This window comes from Channa argus, chromosome 22 (assembly GCF_033026475.1).
Source record: "Channa argus isolate prfri chromosome 22, Channa argus male v1.0, whole genome shotgun sequence".
Taxonomy (NCBI): Eukaryota; Metazoa; Chordata; class Actinopteri; order Anabantiformes; family Channidae; genus Channa; species Channa argus.
Genome location: NC_090218.1, coordinates 10,476,549 through 10,496,246, shown reverse-complemented (window position 1 = coordinate 10,496,246; position 19,698 = coordinate 10,476,549). Strand labels below are relative to the sequence as shown.

The 19,698-nt window shown below is 43.0% G+C and overlaps 1 protein-coding gene across 2 annotated transcripts in view; it reads right to left on the bottom strand.

The window, feature by feature from the left end:
* Positions 1-19,698, bottom strand: part of jade2 (jade family PHD finger 2) — a 175,653-nt gene that overhangs the window by 30,561 nt on the left and 125,394 nt on the right. For both annotated transcript variants that reach the window (XM_067492162.1, XM_067492161.1), the window contains exon 11: positions 7,289-7,406. In XM_067492162.1, the coding sequence (XP_067348263.1) occupies positions 7,289-7,406 (118 nt within the window). The remainder of the gene's footprint in view (positions 1-7,288; positions 7,407-19,698) is intronic.

Below are 19,698 nucleotides of genomic sequence, written 5' to 3'. Positions count from 1 at the left end.
TGTTTCTGGTGCAACGATTTGCTTACTACTGCCACCTATGACATTGGGAATCAAAGATAAAACGTAGAATGTGGTTGTGGTAAGTAGGTGAGCTGTTTGGTCGTTCCATTGAAATAAGTGTTTCTGGAAGAATAATCCCCAATTAGTTCTGCTATGTTTGTCCATTTTTTTCATCATCATTCATCCAATAGTTGTTGAGCTAGTTCAGTTTTGGCCAAAGTGGAGAAAAGGCCGACACTGCCATCCATACAGCAGCTGGGAGCTTAAAACACCCACTGTAATTTATTCTACTGTAGCACACAGTATAGATTCTTTTAAAGTGGTGTGTGTGTGTGTGTGTGGCTGTCATAAGCAGCACTAGGCTGTCCTCATGCTTGCTTTAGCATGGAGGACCAGGACATGCATGAATGAAGCTGTGAGAGACCACAGAGAGATTTCACACCGGGACGATCTATGGGGGTGTGTGTGTGTGTGTGAGAGAGAGAGAGCATATTTTGACCGGTCTTCACAACTTCAAAGTGCTGTTTGAAGGTTAAGACTCAGTTTTAGGGTTCAGGGCAGAATTAGGCTGATGTTAGAGTTAAGGTGAGAGTGTGTTGTGTGGAGTGAATGAGCAAAGGGGAACAGATACAGATGGTATCTGTTGCCAGGGTTAGAAATGATCCAAAACCTAATGTTTACAATACAAAAATCGGATAAACAAGAAAAGAACGTTCGTGTGCTGGATGTTTATATTGGACTAAAGCTGCTTCATGTTTGCATCGGGATATTTTGCACTTTCAGAGATGAAATGTAAGGCAAAGAAAAACACTGAGCGCACGGACAGAGTTCATGCTGAACAGGACGTTGAAAGAGAGGATGCGTTTAATTCCAGGTCCATGATGGAGCGTGTCTTTGTATTAGGATGCATTTCGTGTCTGGGATAAGTTAAATGAAGGGAAAGTCACAATAGTTTGTAAAAATGTCCTTTTAAAAAAAATTATTATACAAACAAGTCGAGTTTCCTCTCTTCAGAGATCTGACAAGTCATCGGCCTCCTGAATATCAAGAGAACCAAAATTCAGCTGCGTCACCTGCAAATGAAGGCTGTTGGTTTAATTTGTCTGTTTTAGGTTTCCACGATTTGCAGTAGTGATTGTCAGAACTGAATCCACAATCCAATGAAAGCTGGACAGCCAGTCAAAAAAAAAAGTCCCAGGAACCCAGAAACATTTCGAGGAACGTGGGTGTTTCGTTTTGTCTTTGGTTCTAGGGCCTTAAATGTTCTTTTCTCTGCCTCAACACTCATTCAAAGGAGTAAATTGAAAGCTACCCAAACATCCATTATCTGTAGCTGCTGGTCCTGTTCAGGGTCGTGTGGGTCATTGGGCGACACCAGTCTAAGCCAGGACCAACACAGACAGACAACCATTCACACCTCACCAATTAACCCAACATGCATGTGTTTGGACTGTTGGAGGAAACGGAAGGAGAACGTGCAAATCTAGAACACAATGACTAATTAAAATTTTATTTCCAATATGTTCAGACATCTGAAAAAAAACATTCAGCCCCTTTAACAGGTTTCACAGTAAGGTGGTTCCATACGAGCTGATCAGCCACCAAACAGGGTTTGAGTTCTCTGACCTATTACATCCACAAGGGACGAGGCAACTTGAAAACTCTCAGGGTCCTTGCTGAAATCTGACTTATGGAATTAGTGCCAAGGTGGCAGCGTTGCTGTAGGACTTTATACAAAGAGGATTTGTCAAAGAGAAGTCTGGCACCACATCTCTCTCGCGTCGTACCAATTTATTTTATGGCTTTTGTTGAAATTGCAGAGGCCATTAACGCCAGGGGATCTTTGAGGGAGCTCCCAGAGGGAACGCTCCTTCGCACAGCTCCTAAATTGTACTCTGTGGTTTTTTTTTTTTTTCCCTTTTTGTTTTGACAGGACCATCTTATCCTCTGATCTCCCAGGGCCCAATTTTTTCACCATTTCTTCCAGTTTGTTCTAATCTGATCTTGTTCTTTTATAAGTTCTACAGCTTGGAAAAGGAGGAAAACTAAGTCTTTGGGTTTTCAAGGACGCCTGCAGGGGCTGCTTGAACGAGCGGGAGCTTTTTTCCCCCCGCAGCTTGTAATCTCAGCACAAATCCAACTATCAGCAGCGGAAACCATTTTAACACATTTTTTGTCAGATCTGTGTTTTTTTTTTTTCCCCTTCTCTTTTGTTTTTACATTCCTCTGTTGCCTCGCTCTCCATCTCTGCAACATTATCCCTCCCTCTCAACCTCCTTCACTCTCCTGATTAGAAGGTGCAGCAGCACCGGGGGATTCGTCTTTTTGAAGTGTGTGATTAATTTCCCCTCTTTTTAGGTCTGTTTGTGTGTCTGTGTGTGTGTAGCCACTGTCCCATTTCTTACCTGAGCTCATTAGTGCAATGTGAGAAAGTTTTTGTCCCCCCTCCCACCTTTTCTTGTGTCCTTTCACACTCACGTTCTCCTCCTTTCTCTCATCACTGCTGTTGCTGTTTCCCTCTCTTCTGCTGCTCTTTTTTTATCCCATTACCATCTTTGTCCCTTCCCATCTGCTTCTTCTTCAATCCCTATTTTTGCTGTCTTCTTGCGCACACACACACACACACACACACACACACACACACACACACACACACACACACACACACACACACTTGCAGAGAGCAGATCAGAGGGGCCAATACTAACCACTGTCAGCTTGTCACAGTTTGGTTTGAGCTGGAATTTAAATGCAGTACACTTCCTGCATAACAATAATACTGTGTGTGTGTGTGAGTGTGTGTGTGTGTGTGTACTTTCAAGAAAAAGTTCTACCCTCAGAATAAAACCGAACCTGTTTTTTTTTTTTTTTTTCATTTGTGTCTATACCCTTTCTATAAAGGAAAGAAGTTCTGCTTATATAAAAAGTACAGTAGACAAGATAAAGCTGGTTTCATTACAACTTCAAAATCGTCACCTTGGTGACACTTGTGGTGAGTTGATATCAGATTTAATTTTTATCTGACTGAAGTCAAACCAGCATTGGTCTAAACTTGATATCAATATAACTGATTGTCATGGTCCTCAGACAGTGGACCCTAATCCCTCTGACCACTCTTGGCTTTTTCTGTAGCGCCCTGACTGTTTGACATTTAAGTTCAATATTTAACCAACTATGGGATAAAGTGCCATGAAATTTGGTGCAGACATTCATTGTCCCCTCAGGACGAAATGTTTTAGCTATGGCGACTCCTTTGCTTTTCACCATTTGGTTAAAACTATAATCTGTCCATTACTTAGTTTATAGCAAAATCCTTTTTTGGGTGTTACCTCCCTTAAGGTTCCAAGCAAACTAGGTTGATGCAAAAGGTGCCACAAAAACACAACCTCTGCATCGTCTCTGAGCGGCTGCAGTCGTCTCGTCCTTCAAACTTTTTCATTTGTCCTTTCTATTTTTTTCACTTTCTTTTTTTTAAAGCCCTTTCTGGTCTTGCTGCCTTGTCTTTTGTCTTTGCTACGAATGTCTTCAAACGTTGACTCTGCTGTTAAACATAACTTCCAATGATGGAAAGGGAACTAGCTTTATACAAATCTGTGGGGTCAAAAGGTGCAAAAGAATTTGAAATTAAAATTTGGCCTTTGGCAGTGGAATGTCCCCCGTCACTCGTGATATCCAATAACGGGAAGGATGTATTGTTCTCCTCAACTACTGCTGGTTAGGCCTTTGTGGACCAGTTTGGACACAGCTCAGTTCTGTTTTTACTTTGTTTCTTCAGAAAGTCTTTGAAGCCAGAGTGATACTGAACTCTGTACCAGGGGGCAGTGCTTCAGTGGAACACACACACACACACACACACACAGACCAACCCAGTAGTATCAGCTATATTTGTTTGCAAATTAAGGACCCTGCGAGTTGTAGAGTGGCTGAAGCCTTTTTATGATTTGAAGCATGTAGGGAACTTACTTAAGCTTCAGTGGAAGTTTGTAGCCTCAACGATGCACTTTGGTTGAGGAAATGAAGGGCGACATTGGACTCAGGGAAACTGGCATCTCTTTAGTAAAGTTGGATGTGGAGGAGCTGGAAGCTTCTGCTCACAGGAGGAGAAGGGATGGAAATGTGGTGGGAAGTAAGAGTAACTTTCTCCTTCTTTCATTGTTCAATACCTTTTGGATTCTTCCTTTAAATTGGCAACAGTGTAACATAAAATGTTTTTTTACATTATTTCTCGTTGATATTAAGGTTTTCCATCCCCAGGCTCGGTTTTTACGATTTTCTTGCTGCTAAATGTGGTTTTACTTCTTCTGCAGGTTCTCTGTCAGCATGTCAGGATACAGGGGATAATGCCCGCCCGCCCGTCTCCCTCGCCGGTAACACGCTAGGTTTTACAAGGCAGGACTACGCTGCTCCTCGACGCGACAGACAAGGCCGATAAACACGGCAGAGAGACAGACGGAAAGGCGGACTGGCAGACGGTGTGTGGAACGCGACAGACGAAGTACTATGAGGGACGGAAAGGCGGACAGAGGTTGGTGGCTCTGGTTTACGTTGGGTAGAGATGTGTGTGAGTGTGTCTGTGTTTTCCACATGGAAACATGCCTGAAGGGAGACAACAGGAGACAGGATGGTGTCACTGGTTAAGCTTGGAGTATCTACAGGTTTTTAAAAATCTGATTTCACACTTGTAAACCTTTCTGTGCTGCATAGAATTGGCTGTGCCACCAATTTGACAGCAAAAAAAATTAATAGTGACAAACACTCCGGTCTTGAATCATATAAAGAAATTAGATTATTTTTATACTAAGGAGCTCATTCAGTGTGCAAGACGTGTATCCAGCATGTTCTAGGCAGACGAGTTGGCTTTAATTAACGTTGTTTTTACTTTGTGGTCCTGATTTGATTATTATAAATGTGTGGACACATTCAGTCTGTGCTATTTTCTGAAAAACTTCGCTGAGGGCAAAATGTAAGTTACTTTTAGGGACAATCAGTCCCAGTTTGCCAAATCAGTTTGAGGGAACAAAAGGACAAAAGAAGAACTGACTGAACTTAAAAACTGGTTTCAGGTGAGACACAGAGAGAAACACGTGGAAAATAGGAGTCTTTGAGGAAACTGGAATGAGATGGAGAAAATGGATTAAAGAAGAAGATAAAGAGAAAAGGAGAGTGGAAACAAAAAGTTAAAAACGGGAGAAACAAAGTGAGGGACAAGACGGTTCATTATAGCAGACAACCTTATCCTTCACTCTCTGCGGGTCTCACACACACACACACACACACACACCAGCTATCCTCTCTAATCTAACTCCTGTGGCAGTGTGAATAGATATGGCTGTTTAGTGCCAGCAGCTCTGCTCCCAGTACCTGATGGCAGCAATCTGCTGAGTCAGGAGCTCTGCACTGTGTGTGTGTGTGTGTGTGTGTGTGTGTGTGTGTGTGTGTGTGTGTGTGTGTGATTGTAAGACACACAGACAGTGTGAAAGTGTTTGTAAGATTTATTTGATTGCATAGATGTGTGTGCAGCCTTCCTCGAGAATGATGAGTGCTGCAAATGGAGCACTAACCCCCCCCACACACACACACACACACACACACACTATAACACAGCCACAGGGGCAGGCTGACAAGAGTTCACTATCATTACCATGCCAGCGAGACATCACTGGTATTGCCATGACAACAAGCTTTCACCATCATCTCCATGACAGCTGCAGGTCACGACTGCTAGAACGAACTGGGTTCTCTGAGGCGAATACAGGTCATCAGGATTTCTAACAACTATATTTAACCATCATCACCATAACAACAACACTGTAGATGGTTGAACCTAAAAGTCTGGCTGTGCGATTCAACTTCAGCCTTTGTCTTAGTGATCAAATACATCACCAAGATAAGAGTCTTTCTATCTGCCGATGACTTAAACCAAGCTGTCAATGGTCTTTATCGCTTCTCGATTCAAACGTCTGTATCAGGCTTCTCAGAATCGCTCTGTAAGTTCATTGAGAATTAAAAACATTCATAGCTCACAGTAGGACCTGAACGTTATGTATGAAGCCTTCTACTGCTTTTATATATTGGGTTTTTGATGATCTACATTGTCTGTCAGCGGATTTGAAAATGGAGTCACACAGTTTCCTTTTAATCCTCCAGGGTCTTCGCCTATACCTGTCGAATTCCTCCAAACCTGAATCTTACCTAAAACTCTCTGATTCACTCTTGGTGACGAGTGCCCAGGCTCCGGAACAGTTATCCCAGGGCTTCATACTGTCATTTACTGTGCTAGTATCACCACTGTCGATGTGCCAGGTGCGACAGTCACATTGCAGGACCCTCGGTGTCAAGTTAGGCAGTTTAATTTAAACATGCTACAGTTTTTGTTCTTGATGCAGAAGAGAACTCACACTTATGTATCAAACGTTTTTTTTTTCTAAACGGATGTTGTATGTTGTTAACAGTACTTTCACATAAGCCAACCAGTGCATTAAACTAGCTTATTTCTAAACTACCATTATTTCCCTCATTTTTCCATTAATCAGTGAAATCAGTGTATCTGCTTGCAGCTAACATTAATGCGAGCGCTGCTAACACGCAGGGTGGTGGAGGTAAGCGGCACATGCTTCTTTCGCTGAACCTACACCCCGACACGCTCTGGTCAGTCGCCAGCTCTGTAACTATTGTTGTGTTTTTGCAGCAGTTCTTTCTCCAACTCAAAGTGCCCCGATTGTTCTGATTATAATAAATTTACTATATTTTGTGACAGAGAGAAGTGCTGCTGTCTCTCGTGAGTGAAATAACTATCCAGGGAGCTAAAAGACAAAAGGTTAAAAACTTCTGCATTTAACCGCTCACACTAGGATTATAAACCTAATTTTAAAGGAGCTATTGAGCCAACACAGCCAGCTTCATCCTTCCTGTTCTCCATCACAGAGCAGCTGCATGAAATGCATCAAGGTCAGCCATCTGTGTAGAGTGGATAGGAAATCGAGCTCCATTTATGTGGATGGTGTGTGTCACAATATCGGGCTGAACTATTATTCCAGCCTTCTTTGCTCTGCAGGTGTCAAGTGTGGCCTACTGTGAAAAAAAATGATGACAGGCCATTTCCAAAACTGTCCACCCACAACACTCAATCAACAAGGGTTTGGATGTAACCGTCATGCAGTGGAGATTTTCAGACTTTACTTTCATTGGGGGGGAGCAGTGTGTGTGTGTGTGTGTTGTGGCAGCCTTGGCTGCTATAAACATTGATATGTGTAGGTGTCTGAGATGTTCATTTGTTTCTCTCTCCTACCTCCAGCCATGTCCTCTTCCAATAGTTGAATCTGCAGGTGGAAGATCTTCTCCTGCAGGTCGCACAGGGTGTGCTTCATTTTCTCCCTCCGTGTCACCATGTAGCACAGGTTACGCACCTGAAACACAGAGCATCACCGTTACATCACCGGACAAGGGTGCAACACTGGCAGCATGTTTCCTTTTCTCCGTCGGGTTTATGCAGGGACGAGCATAAAGACAGTGAGGACCCACGGACAGCAGACGTGTTCATATAAAAACTGTATGAACACATCATTTTGTGCAGTTGTGCCACGAACGTTACATAAAACACATGGCTGCCCTTCATCACAGCACTGTGAGAACCACAGTCGCCACAGTACTTCAAAGTGTGGTGATGTAGTTTTGAACACACAATAGGACACTGCAGCCGTGTTTCTATTCGCCAACTGTGCACATCTGTACAGGACATACGGCACAATGGTGAAATTAAAACTGTGAGTCGGCTGTGGCTGACTGGAGTCAATCAGACTACAACAGCAGTGAGTGGGAGATGGACGAATGGGCAGTTTAGCCTAAAGCTCCTATAACCACCTGTACTGTACCCAATATAGTGCCACACCCTCGGTTCTGCAGGTTGTTATAAATTAAAGGTAAATGTACAGATGTATATGTTACACCTGCAACCACACTCCCCTATTTGGTATCTAAGACCCTCATCTTCCAACTTCTGATTGACTAACCACATCCGACTCTAGGGGATCAGGCAATCAGCAGTGAGCCGTACAGGGATAGTTGGAAAACAAGCAGAGCCGGATTGAAAAGCACTACGATAACTGAACGAGGTAACAATGTACAACGGTTTAAATGTTCTAAGATTGAATGAGATTAGAAATGTTTTACAAGGTTAATAAGAAACCAAAGAGGTTCCGGTCCATTCACAGCACATTTGTGTCCTGTGATTTGAGACCATAACTGGATAGATGCAAAATGATGACAGTTATCGATTTGGGAGGGAAGACCAACCCACTCCAGTGTACAAGGTATAATGCACAGTGCTAAACAGAAGACATTGAGCTGCAATGTTAGAAGTCACCGGAATCAAGACCTGGTAAGCAGGTGACAGCTTTTCTGGCTTCCAACAACAAAACTGAAGTGTCTGAAATTGAACCAAGGCTTCACCGAGGTTAAACAAACATTACTGCAGTGACGAGGTTTTGTGTGCATCCAATAATGAGACGATCAGATGTATGAGTAAAGAGGGAACTTCCTGTTTCCTGCCAATCATCTGGATCCCAGAGTCTTCCTGCACAGAGACATAAGCTCCTGCTCCTCCATACTGTCAAATTACTCTCACAGTGCGTGTCTATTTAAACACATATGGGCGTTCAAAGACAAGCTGCCCTCGTAAATGTGAGTGCTACTGTTTTGATTTGGCCACAGAGAAGGAAAAGGAGATGAACGGAGATGACAGCAAGCATCAGACTGTAGCAGGACTATATAACAGCAAGGCAGGTATGAAGGGAGACAGATCCTACAGAAGCCTGGATAAACAAGAATCACGACACTGGAAGGTGCTGACGTGCAGTCCCCACACAGCTGCAGCTGTTAAACACTAACAGAATTATTTTACAGAGTCGATCCCCACGTTAGCTCTGAAAACTCCAGGGACATGTTTCAGTGGAAAGGTCGACAAAGGTCGGCGATACCCCGACCAGGTACGGGGTCCAATTCTGCCCACGTGTTGCAACCACAACAATTATTTCAACCAACCCCCCATGAAGTTCAAAACATCAGAAAAACATTGCAACATTCATCAGTATTTATTTGTTGTAGGAATACTGTTGATTTTAGGCTCCAGTGATCCCAAAAATGTCTGCACTAAATATTTCACTTCACCTTGTAGTAATGCGCTTTCACTTTGACAGTTTTGTACATTTTAGTCAAAAAAAAAAAGCCCAATTCAGGGATAAACTCCCAGAGTTAACTTTAGCAGCATGGGCTAATAAAACTAATGTGGAGTTAGAGAAAGTGAAAACCACAGACAGCACTTGCTGTCCAGTTCTACAAATGTGTTTCCAGCAGCACGTCCACAGTAACAGCTTGTTACTGCAGTGAACAAAATACAGGAGCCGCCTGTGAGAGCGGCTGCATTGGTAATGTATGAAATCAGTTGTCAGTCAAGTATCGTATACAATAGTACTGTCCCTCCCTGCTGTCTGTGGTCAGTTGTGGATATACTGCACATCAAACCCAACACAGTCACGATCTGGAGAGACGGAGGTAGGCAGAGAAACTAATTGGGGCCGACTCTTGAGGACTAGAATCCCAAACTAACAAGCCACAAGCTGGATTTCTGCCAACTGGAGTTAACCCGCGGGGGTAAATCAGTAATAATGCATCCATAACCACATCTGTGTGTGAAGCTATGGGATCAGGCAGTAAAGAGGCAGAACAAACAATGGTACACAGATATAAAAGGCATAAGCTGCACCGGTACCTGAAAACTGCATTTCTGTTCTGATGTGTGACGTAAACAAGCTGCACATGTGGGACGTTCTCCTGTGGAATGATTAGCAGAGGTCTGTACCACCGACAAACAGGCTAATTCATGCTGCAGACACGATTAGAGGAAACTCACTGTTGGTTTGTGCATTTAATAATGTTAGTATTAGCAGTTGGCAGAGGCAGAACAGGGAGGAGCAGGGTGGTTTTCTGCAGCACCACAGGACCATTTACTGCACCCAAACTTGCATATTGTAGCATTAATCACTGTGTGTGTGTGTGTGTGTGTGCAGTTGAAGCCCTGGTCCTGCAGGCCGACTGTTTATCTGTCGGCCTGCACGGATTCATCAGCCCGGCCTATCTGACCATTCCATCCCTGTTAGAGCACTGCAGATAAAAATAGCTGTTCAACTGGGACACAATGTGCAGAGCCTGGCTTTGATTAGGACACAGTGTGTGTGTGTGTGTGTGTGTGTGTGTGTGTGTACTGTTTTCAAAAGCAACCACCTCTGCCTAGACGCACGACAAAGGAGTGGAGAGCAAGAAGGGAGCGACAGAGGAGGTCGAGCGATGAGGGAGGAGAGGAACATGTTGTCTTTCCTCCCACCCCTCACCCAGAGATTTTACTCACTTACACACAGTCTCTCTCCTCCAAACCCGAGATATCGAAGCCAACTGTCGTCAGCACCGAGCTCGGGCTTTTTCTAATTTCAGCTGACTGAAAATAAACCACATTTCTTCGTGTACGTCATGAACGTGGACATAAATTCCACACTTCTGTTCACTTATTGATGCATAACACAGAACATTGTGCACATTGTGCAAAAGGTCAGTGTTGGAGAGTCATGTCATGCTGTGTTAATCTTCTGTGCTTAACTGGGATTTCTTAATGTCTTAAAAAGCTGCTGTTGCACTGAGGCTGAATTGAGTTGAAGTGACTTGAATTGAATTTCCATCTCTTTTGGCACCAAAAAAAAGAAAAAAAAAAAAAAAACAGCCTCTGACCTTTTCTCACTGTGTGTCCTCTGTCGGGTAAAGCCTCCTGCCCTTTTCCCAGCTCTCTCCTTCGCCATTCTTCTCCTCCACAAGTCAATCCTCTCATCTTATCTCATCCACACGTCGGCCTTTTAAGTCCAGCTGGTTTTTTTTTTCTTCCTTCAAGAAGCTGCAGATCTCTGAATAAGCAAATGCAGCGCTGCTCCTGCTCACAGGCCAAAGAATCGTCTGCAAACATCACCAAGTCCCACCAACTTTTTAACAGAAAAGTTTGAAGCAAAATCCCCGCTTTGCGTCATAATGGAGGAGCTGACGAGCTTTCACTGTTTTCCTTTTGATAAAATGGAAACGTATCAATATTTTTACAAGTCCGATAATCAGGAGTCACTTTTTGTCTTCACATATCTTCACCAGCCTTTTCTGTTTAATCTGAAAACAGCGCCGGGATGTGAACATGTTTATACGCTGAACGTGTCAGGAAACGACCAGGACGACTGTTTCTCCATTTATCAAATTTAAACGACTTTTTCTGGACCTGTCAGGTGTGATATTTGCTTGTTCACAGTCATTTGCTGTACCGTCTGGGTACGACCAAGTCGACGTACGACGTTCATTAATCTGACTGGGCAGAAATTCAACTTGACAGGTCATTAGTTTTGTGGCAGAGGTGATTTAAAGCACAGGTTAAGACAGAAGTAATACATTAAATTAGCATAAATTGATGCATCCTTGCAATGTGCAGCATTTAGTATTTGATGATTAATAAATGAGGGATAAATTGAACTTATTGTGTTTTTACAGAGAATCTGAAAACAATGCAACAATGCAAAAACATGCATAAGCTTTTTTCCACACGTACAGTGCTGGAAGAACATCTTTGCATGTTTCGTCAATTATCCTGTCTCATTTTAAAAGCCAATCGTTTTTCTAGGTTTCATTTGAAATAATGCTTGACGAGTGATGGAGGTTTCTTATTATGTTTAAGAACATTTCTTCTTCTGTTCATGGAGAATTGTAGGAGTGGAACCTGCCTCAGATGCAATCCCACTGTTCAATGGCTGTTACCAGTTGTTACGAAACCTGCTCCACATGCTAGTAGGCTCAGTAGGTCTTTATCATCCATGTGTATGCACTGTAATGTTGTTTCAGGTTGGAATAAGTAATACATGCTTCTGGTTACAGTTGAAATGGTTACAGTTGAAATGACACCTGGGCAAAGATTGTGGGGTGGGTCCAAATCCAGAAACATTAACTAATTTGCCAACTTCTTTTTGTCGGTTCAGCTTATCACGTGAGTTCAGAGTCGCCACGGCGGATCATTGTCCGCATGTTGATTTGGCACAGTTTTTACGCCTTATAATGTCAAACGGGACACAAACTGCCGTCTCGCGAAAGTCTTTCGGTAAATGTCCGCTTACGTAGCGCTTTTATTGAAGCGCTTTATAGTCTTCTCATTTACTCATTCACACACACACACACACACACACACACACACACACACACACACACACACCAATAGTGGTGGCAGCCGTGCAAGGTGCTCACCGGTCACACCAGGAGCAACTTAGGGTTCAATGACTTGCCCAAGGACACACAGACACATAGCCAGGAGGGACCAAACCACTGACCCTGTGGTCCGTGGACGACTGCCTTACCAACTGAGCTGCGGCCACCTGTCCTGACCTCCTCTCTGGCAGCATTCTGAATTACTATGGCTTAATAATAATCATGCACATTTGAGTTTTTATAAATATAAATGCTTAGACACAGTTAAAGTCTTGAATCTACACCGACTTTTATGAATCTGGCCCCTGGTACAGGGTCATCCATCCTCCCCTCCTCCTTTAATCCTGCGATATGTCAAACCCCCTCATTTCTTCCTCATCCATCCATCCGTCCATGATGTGGGATGCTGGACATCACCTTTACAAATGTGTTAACGGTGCTGAGCAGAGCAAACCCCTCTCATAGCATAACGTCCCTCCCTAACTTCTCACTATATCCTCTCTCTCTCTCTGCACTTTAGTTGCCCCCCCACCCGCCACACACAAATGATTAAAACCACTTGCCGACTGTGTACATCGCTTCTCTCTCTCACACACACACACACACACACACACACACACACACACAGGCGCATCAATCTGCAGAACGCTGGCTGTCATCAGCCACTAATTACATCAACAGGTGTCTGGCAGCAGGGCAACATGCCCTTCGTATTTGTGTGCGAGTGAGTGAATTACTATTTATGTCGTCACTTTCCAAACATCCCAAGAAAACTGGCCCTCTGATTTTTATTAGCTGTTGAGGTTCAAGACTTGGTTTTAGGGTTAAGGTCAGCAATTAGGTGACCACCTGTACAGCAATAACCTGTCTGAAGATTTCCAGTCAGGAGTACATCACGGTACAGAAACAGCACTCGCACTGCGTTTGTTTAAATCTTATCCGTCAGACAGATTGCAATTTGTTCATGTTAATGATGAATCTTCTATATGCACAAAAGTTAGTTATGGTCCACAGAGCTCTGTGTTAGGACCAATACTTTTCACTCTGTGTATGTTACCTTTAGGCAACATTATTAGGAAACATCCCATAAACTTCCACCGCTATGCAGATGATACCCAGCTATATTTACTGCTGTGAGGAACCTTGGAGTTCTCTTTGACCAGGATTTGTATTTTACCTCGCACATAAAACAAATGTCTAGAACAGCCTTCTTCCACCTACGGCACATTGCCAAATTAAGAGCATCCTGAATCAAAGTGATGCTGAAAAACTAGTCCATCCATTTGTTACTTCAAAACCCCCTAAAGAGCCTTCAATTAATCCAAAATGCTGCAGCAAGAGTGTTGACTGGAACCAGCAAGAGAGATCGTATTTCACCTTCACTAGCTTCTCTCCACTGGCTTCCCATTAAAATTAAAATGGAATTTAATACCCTGCTCCTTTCATGCAAAGCTCTTAATGGTCAAGCTCCATCTTATTTAAAAGGCCTCATAGAACCGTATCGTCCGCTTAGACCACTTCGATCTCAGAATGCAGGCCTACTTGTGGCTCACGGAGTTTCCAGAAGTAGAATGGTAAATAGTAGCTAAAGCTTATAGTTAAAGCTGCTCAGTCAACCTGAACTAGCTCTTAGTTATGATGCTGTAGGTTTAGACTGTTGGAGTTTTTCCTCCCCAATGTTGCCTAGGGCTTGCTCAAGGCGGATTTGTTGGGTTGCCTCTACATACTTGTATAGTCTTGACTTTATTATGTAAAGTGCCTCGAGATGACTTTGTTGTGAATTGGCGTGATATAAATAACAATGAATTGAAAATTGAATTTATAATAACAAAAAGTTATGACACCGAGGAAAATAAATTCGAAGAACATGCATCCGAGAGCATCCCAGAGAGAAGGGGCAAGGTTCACCATTGAGTGACTGCATGGACAAACAGTTCAACAACTTAAGAATAATGTCTCAATGTTACATTTAAAATTACTCAGGTATTTCATCATGTACAGTCCATAAGATCAGTAAAGCTTCAGTCCCTTTTGCAGTACTGCAATAAAAACGACAGGATTCGGTGCTGTAGTGGAAATCGGTGCATGGACACTGTCAGTGTGTCGCTGCGTCCACAAATACGTGATGAAACTCCATGTTACTTTGTCAGGGCTGCTCCACTCTGAGCAAATGAAACATTAGCTACATGTCCATCAGCATTTATTGTCTTCTGCTTTGAATACGCCTTCTCCTCCACCCTTTCACCTCCGACTACGATCAAAACGTGGGTTCTCTCTTCATTTTTTGACATTAGGACTCAGGTTTAATACATTTCTAAAAAGAATACATCCAGGATGTAATGAGCGTCTCGCCGTTTCTTTCCGTTTGGTGAAATGTTTGTATGTTTAGCAGGTCAGTCAGTCAAGACCACGTATGTTTGAGTGTGTGTGTGTGTGTGTGCTGCCCCAGGCGCAAATGCAAGAGCTGCGTCACAACTAATTCCTGAGCTGATCTCTGAGATAGAGATAGTGTTTGCGCTATTCTGAGAAACAGAAACAAATCAAGTGTGTGTGTTTGTCTGCGACTAAAAATGGATTTCACGGTAATGACGAACGTGATTTGTGATGCCATGTGGTAAATCACTGTGAAGACTCACTAACAGAGGGGAGGGAGCTCAGATACAGTAAAGACCCAAAAAACATCTGATGCAAGAATGAGTTATAACACTCAGTCATAGAAGAAAAGAGCAGAAAACAGTCTCTGGTTACTTCTCCAACTAACTTCTAGCTCAGATCTGTATCGATCTGACCCTCTCGGCTCAGAGCATATTGACTAAAAACATGCGCTGCTTACTAATGAGCACCATCGACTGTTCGCTGGCCCCAAAACGCACAGACACCGCTGTGAGGAAGCAGCCAGCGAAAGATCAAGTTTATTGATCTTTAATTGGCCCAATATCACCCTAAAACCTATATGGAGAGCCGGGGTTAATTACTAACAAGATAATCCCTACTAGAATAATCAAAGTGGAGTGTGCACGTAAATGCAGAGAGCCTGATATAATGGAAGTTGTGCTGTGATTATGGGTAATCAATCTGTCACATGTTGCTCAATTAGTCAATCATTGTTAGTTACACCACAGTGTTGCCATCTACAGCAACAGTCTGAAAAACAACTAACTCATACGGTTCGAATCATTCATTCAAAACAAAACCACAAGCCCGATCCCCAAGAAAGGATAAGAATTAGTGATTTGGTGACGTGCAGGTCAGTGAGGAGCCCGCAGATGCGATGCGTTCCACATTTTGCACAAAGCAGACCCAACACTTACACTGCTAATTAATTGATTAGAGAAATGTGTGTAGCAAGAATTAAAAATACGCCTGTAAATGGCTTTTTTGCACAATCCACACTAGGAAATATCCGCGCGGCCCCGGTGACGTGCACCATCAGAGCAACAGGCCTGTGCAACACGTCATAGTAAATCCTTTCCATGATCCTGCAGAGAGTGTTATGCAACTCCCACACACAACATGCTCATCTGTTTCAACATTACAAATTTTTGAGTGAAAATAAAAACCGGGCCGTGCTGCGTATATTTACTGAAGGTAACGCCGCTGCCTCAGAGGCCAGATGTAAAGTTCAACTCATGTTTGTCAAACATCTGGACCGTGAAGTACGAGTAACACAGTGTCAGATAATTATGGCGAGTGAACACACACAGTCTTTTATTGATGACATATGAGTGATGAAGCAACTAATCACTGATCAGGAGGAGTTGGTGATGAAGGACACCGACAAGGAAGGGACTGATCTGTATGTCACTGGCTAATTTGTGGTCTCAAGTCAATGCTGTTTATTATTATAATACACAGTCATTTCCATTGGTAAAGTAAAAAATGTGCCGTTTGGCTTCCCTAATATAAATAGACACGATCAGAATACTGGCACGTGGTAACGAACTGGCACTTTGGTCCCATGGCTGAAAGACAATTCTAAATGTTGGTTTTATTCTACGTCTTCAGTCGGTTGAGGTTCACACGAATAACAGAAACACGTACAGTATGTGAAGGTCTCTGTTAGCACAGTAACTCACATACAGTACACTACACGTATGTGCAGCATCTCTTCAGCTTTTCAAGTTGTTGCACTACTCCTTTAAAACACAGTGGGGGCTGAAGGATTTCTATTCGATAGAATAGAAATTCCCCCCCCCCTTATAAAAAATGCATGCGTGTGTGTTAAAGCCCAGAATGGTTTTATGTATATAAAGCACATAAAACAAAAACCCATTTCTTTCGATTTGCAGAACACATTTCTGGATCTCGTCCGTTTAAACTCCTTTAAATCAAAGTTAAAGACCTTCCTGTCTTCTCCCTTTTCACACTCTGTGTTTTGTCTCGTTCCATATGTAAAACTTTTTGAAGCATCTTCTTGTTTATGAGGTGCTACTGAGAGGTGCTACACAAATACACTTGCTTTGCCAGAGTCTCTGCAACATAAACAGACTGTATAAAATACTGTGGGCTGCAATAATAGCTGCCATAAAAGCAGCTCTTGGCACCAGGAGCACAGATATCTGTGTGAACTGTAAAGAGCTTCCGATATTATCAGATACCCACAGGATAAAGTAGCTCGCTGTGAGTTTGTTCAGTCTGTAATGGCCTTCAGAGGACCCTAAAAACAAATGGTGACTGGCCAGTGTGCATTCAACTACTGCTCATGACCCAAAATAGATGGTAAGCATGTCAGGTAAATGGATGCCACAAGATTACAGCAGCAATATCTGGATTCAATAAAGCGATATTTAATTTCTATCGCAGTTTTGCTTTTCTGAAATTCTATACGTTTTTTGCATGGATCCTATTTCTGTACATTGTGACAGCAGCAACAGGTGTAAATAATAAAATGAATTAATTCCAGTTAGGGGTTTAAATTTTAAGGTCCTGGCATAGAGCACGGCAGCTTGTGGTCACGTAATCACAGCTTACTAGGACACATGAACAGCACAGCACATGAACATTCGCAAAGATTATGAAGTGTCTTTCACTTTTACGTAACTTCATTACGCTGCACATCAGCTATCAGACGAGACCTAAGGCTATTGGATTATTGAACGTGCCTACCGGGCACAAGCGCAGGGGGATCGAAAAGTCAGGGGGACCAGGGCCAGAGGTCCGAAGTTACTACTAAGATTTTTTCTTCGAAAGTATGACCACAACAACCACAAAGATGACAAAATAACCTAAAACTACACGAAAGACCCTCAAAATGACCAAAAAGAAACACAAAATGTGGACGAATAGACACCAAATGGCCAAAATCAGACAGAAAAAAAAAGACATTTTGTGACAAAAAAAAAAAGACACTAAGCAAATTTACCCAAAACAAAATTAAATGTTACTGGATTGAGTGTGAGTCCAAGAAAGGTGAGAAAAACCGGGAACTCTGGAAAAGCAAACGAGAAAGTGTACATACTATAAGCAAAAACAAATGAGACGAAAGGCAGGTGGTGAAACAAGAATAAAGCAAGAACATAGAGAGAACAAGGCGGAAAGTAATTTATATTCTGCCAGTCAAGAAAAAATAATAAAAAATTAACAATTCAACAAATTACAACGTATACAGAGAGATGAAGGAACATCCAAACTCTTCGTCATCCTGCTCAGGTCGTCACGCATTCACACCTCCAGTCAATTTCAAGTCGGTAAAAGAGTTTAAGTTTAGAGGCAGAGTGAAGGACCGCGGGGCGGAATGAGTAAAGGGATCGACTTCCCAGGACACAGAGGAGGGGAGAAAAGACAACAAAGAAAAAAAGACAAGGAAGGGACGAGGAGAAAGTGGGTCAGACATGCAGTCAGACAGTGGAGGCTGCTGCAGCTGGATTCAGCAGACTGAAGCTTTGTGAAGTCGTCCCTGATGTGCAGCACACACACTTTACAATCAAGCACGCGCTCCACTGTCCATCACTCACACACACACACGCACACACCCACACACTACATGATTTATTTAGCTCCTGCTAGTCACTCAGTGACGCTGTAGCAACGCCTGTCTGGGATCCATGGCAACGTTCTTCACCAATCGCAGCTCAGATGCCTCTTTTTTGGCCTCTGGGGTTTTTTTTTTTTGCATGTGTGTTTAGAAACTTTCGGTCACTTTTCGCCGTTTTTCTCTGCGCATGTTCACGTTTAAGTGTAGATTACACGCGCAGCGCTGTGTGCAAACGGAGAGTGCATGTGCACACGGACACGCCTGCAGGAGGAGTGTGGGGAGAGAGTCTGGATGTCTGCCAAAGCAATAAACTCAACAACGTGCAGCTCCTCGCTCTCCTCTTCATTCCTCCTCTCGTCTTTTTCCAGCGTGCACTGCTCTGTCTCTTCTCTCTTTGGTGTCAAGCCTACATCCTGCCTGTCTCCTCCTCCTCCTCCTCAGTCCATCGTCCTCCTCAGGTGCTGTCCATGTAGCAGTAAAGTGTAAAGCAGCAAGCAGAGAGAGCAACAATCGGCCACGTGCACACACACACACACACACACACACACACACAGAGTTTAATTAAAACGAGAGGAGAGTGTGTAGACACCACACTACGTCTAATAGCAAATATTTAAAGATTAAATCCCGGTTATGAAAACCTTTGTACTCCAAAGCTCTCGCCTGCATTGGATTGAGGTTTTATTGGACAAACTGTTTCATATCAGCAAACAAAACAGGATTTGGGGAGGGATTAAATTGTCAATGTATCCAGACAGCATGGATTGGCTGTCTTGTATGCAGCATGCATAAGCCCTGAGAGGATTAAAGCAGAGACTGGTCTGAGCTTTTGGAAATTTCGAGTCCTTCGCGCCACAGCTCCTTAAGGAATCCCCAGTCCTGCACGACTTCCACTGGCGGCCGGCGGCAGGTTCCCAATCACTGTGTGTGGTACCAAATAATGCTCGTCTGCTCTGAAAGCAAATGGGATCTTCGCTGCATTCGGTTGGATTTTGGCTGGAAATCTACTGAAATGCTCCTGAAGTAGGAAAAATTCTTATCCAGCATGTAGACACACAACTCTACAAATATTACAGCTCATTCCTCCCAGATTGAAGGAGAAAATTAATATAACATTGCTACTAACTCTGTGTGAGCAGGTACGATACACGACGTGTACATATACTGTAAATGATCACAATTGTTGCACGGATTCTCTATAACAGCACTGTCTCAAACCACAACATTATAACCATGGTATACGATAGATCATTGTATATAATCCGTTTTCTGGGTACTGTTTCCATATTTATTAATATCCATCCTATATCCATAGCTAAGTGCATATGTACATTATTCTGCACTGCTGGTCAGGTGCTAACTGTATTTTGTTGCCTTGCTGCTAACATGTGCAATGCAATAATGTCTAACGTCTAAGCAAATCTGTTATGATTGGAGGAATGAATTTCACA